At 44.7% G+C, this 12,852-nt stretch overlaps 1 protein-coding gene across 1 annotated transcript in view; it reads right to left on the bottom strand.

The window, feature by feature from the left end:
• Positions 1-11,459, bottom strand: part of apba2b (amyloid beta (A4) precursor protein-binding, family A, member 2b) — a 28,829-nt gene extending 17,370 nt beyond the window's left edge. The window contains exons 1-5 of the mRNA XM_071905915.2: positions 10,985-11,459; positions 9,254-10,326; positions 4,874-4,954; positions 3,374-3,413; positions 2,665-2,810 (exon numbers count right to left, since the gene is read on the bottom strand). Of these exons, the coding sequence (XP_071762016.1) occupies positions 2,665-2,810; positions 3,374-3,413; positions 4,874-4,954; positions 9,254-10,326; positions 10,985-11,459 (1,815 nt within the window). The remainder of the gene's footprint in view (positions 1-2,664; positions 2,811-3,373; positions 3,414-4,873; positions 4,955-9,253; positions 10,327-10,984) is intronic.
• Between the last annotated feature and the right edge of the window lie 1,393 nt (positions 11,460-12,852).

Genomic DNA, 12,852 nt, shown 5'->3' with positions numbered 1-12,852 from the left:
GCTCTGGAAAATGTCTTGACGTGATCCGAACTGTGTCACTGAGGTACAAAACAGAAACCAGTCAGCTTCCAGTGTGGCATTAACTTGATTTAGCAATCTTTTCCTGAGTCTTTTTCCCTTTTTTCAGGAAAATGTGTATCTAAATCATAATTAGAAAAACTATGACTTTATTCTTTATCATAATACAGCGTAATGCTCTAAAAAGTACTATTAATAAATTCTGACTTAATTTACACCATAAATTATCTGGTAGAATAGGTCCACCTGCAAGTTATTCTACTAACCACTCCACCAAACTGTAGCTAGCCTACAGGTTTATTAATCGTAGGGTTAGGGAATACAGGAATACAGGAAGTATTAGTCCAGTTTGGAGGTGAGGTGCACCTGCCAAATGTCACTGAAGACAACAAAACTAATTTTTGAGGCCAAAACGACAGTATTTGCTGACACAGGCTGTCAATGTGGATTGATTCACTGAAACTATGGACTGCTATTTAATTTTTCAGCTGTTTCAGCTCATTTGCAACACTGTTATGAGCCGGTGTAATGCACAAAACTGAAAAGGAACCTGACCTGGCGTTTTGAGCTACACATATACATACTCTCTCTGTGCATCTCTGTAATTGCTGACCTATCCCACTGAGCGACCACAGTCACATGCATCCGTCTCCTCAGTAGCAAGCCTCATTACAGCGTGTGTCTTCCTAAAAGCAGACTCGTGTTAGAGCAGCAGTGGACCACTACAGGGCAGGTCATTTAATATTTAGAAACGCAGCCAAGCTCGTGTTGACATGAGAGGGAGATAAAAGAGACTGTGTCTGGATAAAAAAAACACATCACCATTTCATCATGTCATCATGTGGCGATATATACTTTCATGACCACAACCACACAACAAGTCCAACATTTTATGACATGGCATAACGTTTGGTGATCACAAAAGATTAGCTGGCAGGAGGACACTGGGTGTATCCATGGCCAAATGTCAAAAGCAATCAGACACCAGCTAGTTGAAAGCCTGGCTTTTCTGCAGAGAGGGAAATGCTGGACGGCTGTTTGGAATATCCCTGCTGAACACATGCGCTGTAGGTGGTTAACAGTGATGAGCGAAAACAATCAAGCTAATCAAAAGTAATATGTGTTGAGCTCCACTGCACTGCACTGGTACCATCCATGAGATTTCATTGAAACCGTGCTGGAACATCATGGTCAGAACCGTATTAGTGAGCAGCAGGGAGCGAGTGTCAGCAAGGGAAATATAAGGTCTGCATGCCAGCAGTCCCATTACCCAGCCGGCTGTGTCAAACACATGCCTCACAGCCCCATCTGGCCAAGTTCTTTAGCTGTCCTGACAGACCACTCATGCCTAATATACAACTGTAACTGCTTTGCTGTAGACACAAACAGCATTGATGTCCATAAACATTTAATAAGGAGCAATCTGGACCTGAGTTTAACTAAAAATACCTCATAACTATTAAGCGGCAATGATAAAACAGTAATCATAGGGACAGTATTGCTGTCTGGTGAAACAGCAGATGCTTCATACCGCCTCGTGATCACAGAGAGACTCTCTACAGTTTCACTTGTTCGCTTGAGTCTGTGCAAATGGCTTAAAGGCAGCGACATCTATTTCTCCCTGCAGGATATGTACAGTAATGTGAGAAATGTATTCAGATACTGTATGACTAAAACGATCAAACATATTAGCCATGTAAAGCTGCTGGACATATTTCCTCTGCAGGGTGTCAATGTGTTATGACAGCGTTACCAATGGGGCCTAAACAACAACGAGGGGACTGTAGCATTACACTGGCCCTCTGGCGAGAAGAGAGGGAACTGCCATCATATAAAAATGCTCTTGCATTCATACAGAACAGGACAGCAAACCGACAGTGCTGATTGGACGCCGTCTCCTGCGGTGTAAACAAACACAACGTGGCACAAGAACTCAGAATCCTCTAAAGGCGAGCTGAGAATCAGACAGGGGAATATCGCCAAGGGCTGCCAAAGAGCCTGATCTAAATGTATGTAACTCTACCAGAGAAACATAACAGCAGAATGGGAAAATGACAGCTTATTCATTTTAGTCACACTGATATGAAAAATGACTTTTTTGCCTGTTTAGCTAATTCTAACTAACAGACTAACTATCACAGATACGCCTATTTAACAATTTATGCCCCAAAAATAACAAAAATATATATTTTATTGTATTGTTATATCAAAATCTAATGACTTTTACTTCCTGGAAAACGCAAAATCTTTAGCAGTGACTTGTGTACATAGAAATTCCAACCAATAAAACCATCACAGATTTTTGAACAATCCCGCCCCTCTGCCCATCCCATCAAATAGAACTGCCTCTCTCTCCCTAACTATCCCTATATATCCCATTGCTTTACACTTTTGAATGATCCCTCCCTGCGTTATGTCCCACCATGATATCCTGTTTCAACAGGAAATATATCAAATTAAAAGATGCTCTCAAAATGCAGTTTCATTGCGAATTTGAACAGCTAGAGAGCAGTACGTTGCCAGGCATGATTCTGGCTTCCTTTAGAAATCTTCAGGCAAAAAAAAAACCACACAACATGTGTGTGTGGGCATGTGTGTATGTGTCTGTATGTCAGTGCAGTTGCGTGTGGGAGTGTTTTTGAGTACCTTGACCCTGCTGACAGCCTCCTGGGCCTGCATCATGCGTATGTTCTTGGAGGGGTTCCTCTCAGACAGCAGCTGAGTGGAGCCCAGGTAGTTAGCAGCAAAGATAATCCCATCAATCAGATCCTCCGGCTCACAGGGGCCTGGGACTGGGCCAGGGAGAGGAAGAAAACAGGGTGATTAATGGGGAGAAAGGGAGAAGAACAGAGAGCTGTTAGGTTGAGGGGAACGGGTGCAGGGTGGAGAGGGCATTGTAATCACCGCAGTAAATGTGCTGTGTGGATAAATAGAGCCGAACACCGTGCTTCATGGAAGACACTGGGAACAGGTTGGGAGGGATTGAGCAGCAAGATGGCCGCTGGTAGTGTGTGAGAGCCGGGAGCTGAGGAAAGTGCAGTGCAGGTGGGAGGGAGGGCTGAGATTAATCTGCTTCTGTGATATGTAGATGTGGACTCTAAGACACCCACTCAGGGACACAATGCACTGTCATGATCTGAGGAACAGAGAGGCAGCTAAGCCTCTGTTCTCTCACATCATTAGGTCTAGCATCTGCCCAGAGACAGCTCTCAGGCAGAGAGAGAGAAAGCGCTGGAAGACTCATATCAAAGCTGTAATGGGCCAGACTGAGAGCAAAGAAATCCTTGGAATCATTCCATGCAATTAGGATGTTTTGATTTCATCACCAAACAGGTGTAGAGACGGATTAACTTACCATCAACGAAGCTGGGGAACGACGCAGCCTTCTTTGTTGGCTGGAAAACAAAAACAGGCTATGATGATGGATGAAGCTCTGAGAACAGGCTTACAGTGAACTCAGCATGTCTCTACACTCCCCATTGACAAAGAAACCAATCAAGAACATACAACAGATGACAAACATGACGACACAGGTGAAACTCAAGGCTTCGTTCTGCTTGTGAGGTTTGTCAAAGTTGAAACTCCAATGATTGTCAATTTAAGCTGTGACATTAGGCAAAGAACTGCTGCTTTCCTTAACATATTCGACAGAAAACCACCCTGATACCGGAAACATGGTTTTATGTTTTCACGACTAATCCAAGCTAATGAAATTTGGGCTTGTTTGTCAGGTAAAATGTGAGTCTTCTGGACTGCTGAGATGTAAAACAAACACCTTCGCGTGGCTTAGAAGATCAATGACACCATACACAAGATAACTTTAACATTTACATATCTTCTTTTAATGTCTCTCTGGATGTAGGGAAGGCTGAACCGCTGGCAGAGATGAGTAAATTTGAAAGGGAGCAGAATCAGGGATGTGGTCAGGAACAAAAAAGGCAGGAAACAAGTGATCCCCCATTAGAAATCAATAATCATATAATGTGACACTTTATTGGGTTCTTCTTTTCACTGGCCCTCCCTCCAGAGACGTCAGAGTGCAGGTTCAGCAACAGAACAGCCACCCTGAAGCTGGTAGGGATTAAATGTCTTGCTCCAGAATGCTTCAGCAGGGGGGATGTTTGCCTTCAAGGGGCCTAAACCCTGCTGCCTCAAATTTGTATTTTTTACAATTTATTTTATTTTGGCATTCATGAGCATCCCGCGTCTTCTATTGTCGCACACTGAGCAGCTTCAGTGGAGCGCTTGGGTTCAAGTGTCTTGCTCGAGGGCACATCGACAGTAGGTGTAGAGAGATCGCACTCCTGTGGAACTGATGAAGAGGAAGGATACAGAGGAGGGAGGAGGAAGCTAGAGGAGACGGCTGCAGAGAGAGCTGTGAATTGCAGCCGTGTCGGAGTGACTCATGTGACCAGAGAAAGCGAAGGCTGAGTGGGTTCTGCTGAGATACAAACACTCATCCTGCTGCCTTCTCTGCTAATGGATCCTCTGACCTCTCACTACACAGTCGACACATTCGCCGGAGTTTATTCCGCCTGTGGGCAGGGAGGTGTGGGCGGAGCCTGAACAGGAAACATCCACTGCAGACATCTGGGTGAAAAATGGCTCTCATAAAACAGTAAGGAGACACGCTGCTCAATTACCAGTACGCTATCACGCCGTAAGCAGAAGGACATGAGCTGAGGTTGTAATTACACAATTACTCATTTACTCAGACAGTCTCCCTTTCTCTCTCTCACACACACGCACACAAATAAACAATATTATCTGTCTAAAATGTAAAATCTAGGCCTTGCTGTGCAAATCTAAAGGCTAATGAAGGAACACTGCAACACAAAATCCAATATTATCTTACCTCTGGTACATTGTTGTTCTCTAGGGGAACGTTGAGGTCGGAGCGCTGCTGTTTTCTGGGTTGCTCTGCACCGTTGCTCACCTGGGAAGTCAACAGAGGACAGGTGTGAGTAGAATAGAATAGAATAGAATAGAACAGAACAGAACAGAACAGGACCGAACAGAACAGAACAGAACAGAACAGAACAGAATACTATACAATACTATAAAATACAATAGAACAGGAGTAATTCAGCACAAATTGATTGACAGGCACACAAGTCAATCACAAGCAGCACATTTCTCTTCTTTCTTTTTCTGATGCTGGCTGATTGGAATGGGTAGTAGATGTTTGAATTGGTGGAAAAGTCATGTGACTCAAAGGTGAGTTGGCCTGCTATGAATATGTGCTTGAAATGTGCAAATCTTCTGGACTGATTGCCCCTGCCTGCCTGTTTTGTTGAATGCCAGACTTGTTTTGTTTGATGTCTTAACCTAAAAAACAAAACTCTGAACGGAGGATTGTTCATTAGAAGAACAGAAGGAGCTGGTTGCTCATGGTGGAGCGTGCTTGTGCTGGTACTGCCGTAAGCCGACAAGTAGTAAGCTCTGCCGTTTATACTCCAGCAAGCCCTTTCTTTTCTCTCTTGTCTCTCATCACAAACACGTAGGCTCCATACACATGCAGCACAAAGGCTACACCTTTTGTTAGAGAGGACGCATTTAGAGTTATTCCCCTAGACAGCCATCTTGTAGCCCCTCTTGTAACAACTCTTACAACATTAAATTGTATAATGTATTACTAGTTGAAATGAAATCCTCCTGGTAATGAAACTTCTTCCTCTTTGGCATGTTAGTAATGAGTAGTACGAAGGTGAAATTCAAAGAAATGGGCCATGCTGTTGTGCATCTGGAATTGAAATTAATTACCACAGACATGACATTATTGGCCCTCTTTCCAAATAGAGAGCTGAATCCAAAGTCTGGATCAGTATTCAGCATGTTCCCTGACTCAGTTGTGCAAACAGTCATTAAATTAATCAGATTCATTTTGTTGTTTGGCGGGATGGAATGCTAATCCTTTACGCTCTACAAAACTGCATCCGTGTAGAGGAAGACCTTGTCTCTCCAGTGAATCCAGTTAAACCTCTGCACACACCTTCACCTTTATCAAATAAGCCATTTTTAATGGCTGGGCAATAATTTAGTATTTATTTTTATTTTATTAATAAACGTTTGTTCCCAGTACTGCAAGTGTTGCTGGAATCTATTCTTCTCCAATAATTTAGTATTATCATATATGATATTTCAATAAAGAAATAATGATATTGAGTTATCGTGAAACACAATTCTGTAATTCTAAATGAATGAGAAAAAGCAAATACTAATTAAAATCTCAAATGCCAAAAAAATTCCATCTGAAACAAATAGTAGATACAAATAGAGAATATGATTTTAAAAGCAGAGTTTTATCAAGCTTTATACCATGCAAATCAATGCGATGAACATCAATTTGATTAGTTAGCATGATTTTGTATATGTTAGCAAGATATCGTTATAAATAGATATTGAAATCATTTCTTTCAATTATCTTGACATTAATTTTGTCTGTATCGCTGAGCCCTAGCTACATATAACATTTTTACGTCAATAAATCATCTCCAAATTGGGTTTATGGGAAATGTGGCCATGGGCTCATTTGTTTACAGTGATTATACCAAGGCATCACAATGAATGTAACTGATGAGTAAAAATGCTGCACGTAGCACCTTTAAAACTTAAAATACTTGTACAGTGTACAGTGCAATGTACTCTGCTTTCCTCTAACACATCATACCAACACGACATGTGCAGTGCTGAGCTCCCTGTATTTTGCAGCTCTTCTAACATCAACAATCTTTTAGGTCCACTGTGTGCAGCAAAGTAAGGACAATCTTTGAGCAGTAAAGCTTTCATTAAATTCACTGCTGTCCTGGTCCATTGAAGGGTCACGTTACAGTGGTGCACTAAGAGCCCGACAGAACATTTCATCTGATAACAGAGGACTAAATGATTGAGTCTGTGAGTCATCTGACTCTACGGCGTACTGTACGTGCTTCCAGTTTAATCTAATTTTGTTGTCTGACCCACTTCACTGCTACCAATGTGCCACACACAAAGAATGTGCATGCACATGTGCACACTGTGGAGCAGGTGTGTGTCAGCATGCTGCCCGCAGGAGACACTCTCTCTCCTCCTCTCACCATCTGACTTTTAGAAGATCGGGAACCTGGGTATGTGTGTCTGTGTGTGTGTGTGTGTGTGTTTCTAGGTCTGTGAGAGGAAGAGATGAGGAGGGGGAGATCTCAAGGTGGCATGGGGGAGGGGGAAGGCTCCAGCTATTCTCTGGATGGCAATAAGCAACATGTCACCAGTAACTCATCTCTATCTCCTCGCCACAAATCTCCCTTTAATCATGTCCAATGGCAAGAGTCTGCTCCGGAGCCTGAAAATACTCTGGCTATACATCTTCTGCATAGGCTCTGACTGTATTGTCTGCACTGTTTTCTTCATGCAGGCTCACTCCCTAAAGTCCCTAAGCATTTTTCTTTTCCCTCCGTTTCGTCCTTGTGCCTTTCTCTGTATATAAAGTAGCGGTGCAGTACTTCCCTGATTCACTGGCTTAAAGTGGGGGATTCAACCAATCTTGGCTTTTAAAAGTCAGCAGTATGTTTATCATTGAGAGCCGTTTTTGGAGGGAGGGGAGAATCAGAGTCTGAAAAAATGCTTGGATCTCCTTCTCATGATCTAGCAGTCTAATGTGGAAGACCAAACGTTTTTGGGCCAGATCTACTAACATGTCGCAATTCCAGGCACAGCGCAAGTAATTGTGGGTGAAATTGGTACCACCAAGGTATTTACTAAAGTAGGGGATGCAAATGAGCGAAGGCGCAGATAATTAAGTAGAAGTGCGACTACGCGAATATAAGGGCCAAACATTGCACCCGTTTGCGGCAACTTAATGATGGGCAAAATAAGAGCACATTTCTGGAATTGTGGGTGGCAGAGAATACAAAGAGTTCTCTGCTGCAAAGAAATTATGTTTCATCACCAGCATAACAAATAAAGTGAATACAGTTGGGCACCAGAAGTGTAATTTGGTAAAGGTAGTGCCGGTATGGTATGAGGAGGTGAACCAAAACGCTTGCCACCAATAAAGCCTCTACGCGAGCTACCAGTGGTGTTTCCTCTGAAGAAGAGCCACTAACTCCCTTGGAGGAGCAACTGCAGGAGACCCTGACTGAGACGTAGGTGCCAGTGTGGGAGGGATGGATACCTTGTGTACGGTTAAATATAGCTGGAGAAGCGGCACACACCTCTCCATTGTCATGACAGTTATTATACACAAACGTTTTAGCTGCATTGCTTTCATCAAGGCAATGTCGCTGAGACACTGGTTCATAATGCAGGTAAATTGAGAGAAGAGCGCACAAGTTTTCCTCTTTGTATATTTATGTAGTAGTCTGCATATTGAGTGTGCTTTCTGCCACTCTGACAATGAGGTTTAAATGGTGCATTTGTAAGTCAAAATACTCATTTAAACCTAATGGGAATTGTAATAGTGATGCAATCTAATGATCGCATGTTTGTAGATGACTGTGCCCCTTTGATCTTGGGAGCCAGTTCCAGAGACAGAGTCAGGGTCAGAGCCAGCCTCTGTGGAGCCATCCTGTGCACAAAGTAATACGACATGCTTTTCCCAGGTCTTAAATTCCATTCACAATCAGATGATAAAGGCCACCAGCTCTTGATAAATCACGTCCACTGCCAGTTTCCATAAAGCCCTCTCTTTATTTTGCGCCTCAGCCTTGGAACACCCACAAATTCTTATGCAATTAGTCCAAAGCGCAAAAAACGGCAGACCCAGATCAGCCGATGATTTCAAGCACAAATGATTCAAGTGCAAAGTCTTAGTAGATAACAGATAACAAGATTTGTGCGCCCGCAATTCGATTTGCACTGGCGCAAATCTTTGGTAGATCCGGGCCTTTCTGTGCATTGAATGCACCATCTTAAATTCTACCAAATCTGTCTTTCTGAGACACACCAGGGTAAAATCTTTTTCTTGTTTCCTCATTTAATGATTTTTAGTGTGTTGGTTTCATGTTCTCTGTTGACCCGAGCAAGTCACAGCCAGTAGGGATGCTAATACAGCAAGTGAAAAAACAAAGTAAGTGACTATTATAGCAGTTATCACACCTGATGATTTTGTGTTTCATTTCTTTGTATGCCCTCTGCGGTGTATTGGTAGATGTTGAACTGTAAATTTTGTGTTGACTCCTGACTGCAAGCCAAGTTTCCCATCTGGGATAATAAAGTGCTGAACTCAACTGAACCTTTCCCTCTTCCAAAAATAGCTCACCTGCTCCTGCGACCATCTCTGCCTGTCTTCGGGGGAGCGTGGGTGCACCTTGAAGCCCCTCTGGAGGTCGGGGTTGTTGTGGCGTGTGGAGGGCAGGTTGAGGGACTTGGGCCTGCTGTCGTGGCGGTGGTGAGGCGGCGGGTAGGGCGCCGCATCCGGCTTGGTGTGGGGGTAGTCTCCCGGCACGGGGTCCTGTGCCAGCTCCTCTGGGCTCTGGTCAGTGCCGCTGCTTAGACTTCCCATGCTCATACTCATCTTGATCTCGGCAACAATTTGGTCAATGTCCTCCTCCGCCTCCTCGCCCGTCTCCCCCTCTACCACCAGCACCTTGCGGCCGCGGTACGGAGAGACCCGCACTGAGTTGCCATTGTCCTCTGGGGCATAGTAGTCTCCAGTGTAGGCCCTTCCGTGTCGGTCCTCCTCCTCGCCGTCCTCATCTTCCTCCTCGTTGGGGCAGTACTCCTCGCTCTCTGCCTCCTCCTCTTCCTCACCAGCGACCTGCCGGGGGTGCAGAGTGTCCTGTAGGTTGGGCTGGTGGTGATGGTGGTGGTGGTGGTGGTGATGGTCCAGGATGGGTTCCGGCCGTCCGTTGTATATCTGTTCGTCCGGATCTTGCTCCACCACCTCGCAGCGAACCTCCCCTTCTCCCTCGCCCCACTCCTCCACCCTGTGCCTCTCTCGCCCCGCCCACTCCTCCTCTCTGACTGGCCCCTCCTCTCTCCACTCCTCCCTCGTCTCCTCTTCTCCCTCTCTCCACTCTTCCCTCACCTCCTCCTCCTCTCTCCACTCTTCCCTCACCTCCCCTTCCCCCTCCTCGTCTTCCACCCAATCGTCCTCCCTCGCCTCCACGTCTCCCTCTGCCTCCTCAACCCACTCCTCCACGGCCTCCTGGCATTCGTCGGTGTGGGCTCCACCCGGCTGGGTGGTGCTGGTGCAGTCCCCCTGGCCGTGGCTGTGGTTGTGGCTGTGGTTGCAGTCTCCCTGGCTGCTGCAGTCCATCCCCTCCAGGTAGCTGTCGTCCTCGGGACAGTAGCGGATGTAGTAAGTCACACCCTCATCCTCCTCTGCCAGACCTGGAGGGATTCATAATCACACACAAACACATTGCTCAATATTTGAGGTTTGTTCATTCAAAATCCGAATAAGCAAAGAATTATCAGTGTCTCACTGGTGCTCATTTAGAGAGTCACTCTGTGCTCCTGCTCATCTGCCACTGCACTGTGTACAGTTGTGTTACATTTACTCCTGTTACTGTAATTGAGTAGCTTTTTTGTGTACTTGTACTTTTTTTTTTAAATCTGTGATTTTACTTTTATTTAAGTACGTTTTTGCTTAAGTATTGCACTTAGCTACATTTTAAATCACATCCATTACATAGTATAAAGTGTGTGGGCTCTCCATGAGCATCAGAAACTGGACCATCGTAAATTCGCAGTGACAGTCAGCAAAGAAGAGAACAGAAATCTGGCTTTACTTTGTTTATGCACTTTATTTTGTAATCTAGTTTGAACTCTGTCCTCTCATCCGATTAAAGTTGAGATCACAATAGAATCAAGATCACATGTAACAATGCTGTCTTTTCTAAAAAGGAACTCACACTTTACACGGGTAATTTTACCTCTACTTAAGTAAAATTTCAGCAAGGTAACAGTACTTCTACTTGAGCAGGATGTTTTAGTACTCTTTCCACTCCTGTATGTTACAATCAAAACAATTTACCGTCCCACTCACCATCATCGTAGTCTTCCTCCTCTTCTGAGGTGTTGTTGATGTAGTCGGAGCTGGAGTCTTCGTCCAGGCTGTCGGCTCCACCGTGGAAGTCCGCCCGCTCGTGCTCGTCTTGGACATGGTCATGTTCCGGCGTAGTGGGTGTTGCCGGCCGCTGGTCTTCCAGCTCTGGGTTTGGTTGGCTGCAGTAGTGCGTCTCTTCCACCTCGGCCACTAAATCCTCTTCTGGTTGGTTGTGACCCGAGTCTTGGGACTTGGGAGAAGAATATTGTGCCTTACAAGGTCGGGGGAGGGGTTTTTGATCATGTGACTCTTTGGGGTAGCGGACCGGGCGTGACCGAGGGGGGAGAGCTTTCAGGTCACGTGGTTCTGTAGGATGAGGGGCGGGACAGGGGGCGGGGACTGGAGCGGCCATATTGTTTCCCCCGCTGGTCCCAGGCCTCTTCCTGTGAGCCATGATTGGCTGCTTACAGGCCATGCATTGTTATTGGTTTGATCCTGGAAGACAAACAGAGACACAGAGGCACAGCTTTAGAACAGAATCAACCATAAAAACAACAAATATAGTCGTGAATCCAACTTTACAGGTGCATACATTCAGAAATATTTTGGCATTTAGGCATAGTAAAGCAAGGAAGACACACACTAAGGAAAAAAATAAGAATAGAATAGAATAGAATAGAATAGAATAGAATGTTCAACCCTAAGGCCTGCAGGCTTGCTACTTTGAATATAAAGACAACTGTGTGTGTGTGTGTGTGTGTGTGTGTGTGTGTGTGTGTGTGTGTGTGAGGCCAAGAAAGACTGCTGGTTAACATCCATTGTCAAATCCATCCATACTTTTTAAAATGGCTGTTACCCATAGATTCCCTTGATGAATCACAAACCCAGAAACACACACATACACACACACAAAAACAAACACACACTCTCTCTTGCTCTCTCTCTCTACACTTTGCATACAGCTGCAACATATTTTCGGTGCCTGACAGACCGATCTATTGCAGCCATTGAGCAGGACAGCCGCTCATTTACTTTACCCACATCCAGGGCAGCACTTATGTGCTTACTTAGCACAACTACAGCTCCAACTACACAACACCAGGCTCAATATATTGCTCAGGCTTCTGGCACAAAAGACTCTGACAAAAAAACGACACAAAGAGTAGGGCGTTTCTAAGCACGCCGGCTTCACAAATAGCTAATGAGACATTGACAGACAAGGAATCGATAGCTAAATCAAGGTCATCTACACATAGGTGCTGCACATATGCGCTGATAACATCAGGATAGATTTGCAGGCGATCAGTCAATCTAGACTAGTATTGATCTATCTGTAGCTTGCTGGGAGAGAATGGTCCACCTGGGAGAGAGTGAACTCTACTCCCATACAAAACCTGATTGAGTAGTAAAGTGAGAAGACAGCAGAATGTTTCTTGTTAAGATGAAAAAGTAGCCGGGTGGCCTAAGAATGAGACCCTTCATAACCCAAGGGACACGTTTGATCCCCTGTGAAAGCCAGCATTCACCTTCGAGAGGCTGAACCTCTACCTGCTCCAGGTGTGGCCCGATCACTCGGACGAAATGCAAATACTGTACGCATTCGTCTCAGGGAACTTGAGGAAACAAATTCCTAATTTTACTATGTGTAATAGAATCATCGGGTGCTCTAAAATGTCAGTGACTAAACTGTCACAGATGATTTCACGGCCTCTCTAAGAGACAAGAAGGCACTCCAGCAGTAGTAATATTCACATACGGAGCAACCATCAGCAGTTTGACTGAGAAGTGAGAGCAGAGAGATAGAAAGTATTTGGATTGCCTCTGCATGCAAACCCCGATACAAATGACGATCTCATTAAAACGGTACC

This window comes from Centroberyx gerrardi, chromosome 1 (assembly GCF_048128805.1).
Source record: "Centroberyx gerrardi isolate f3 chromosome 1, fCenGer3.hap1.cur.20231027, whole genome shotgun sequence".
Taxonomy (NCBI): Eukaryota; Metazoa; Chordata; class Actinopteri; order Beryciformes; family Berycidae; genus Centroberyx; species Centroberyx gerrardi.
Note: the sequence above shows the minus strand (reverse complement) of the source record. Positions and strands in the feature narration are given on the sequence as shown.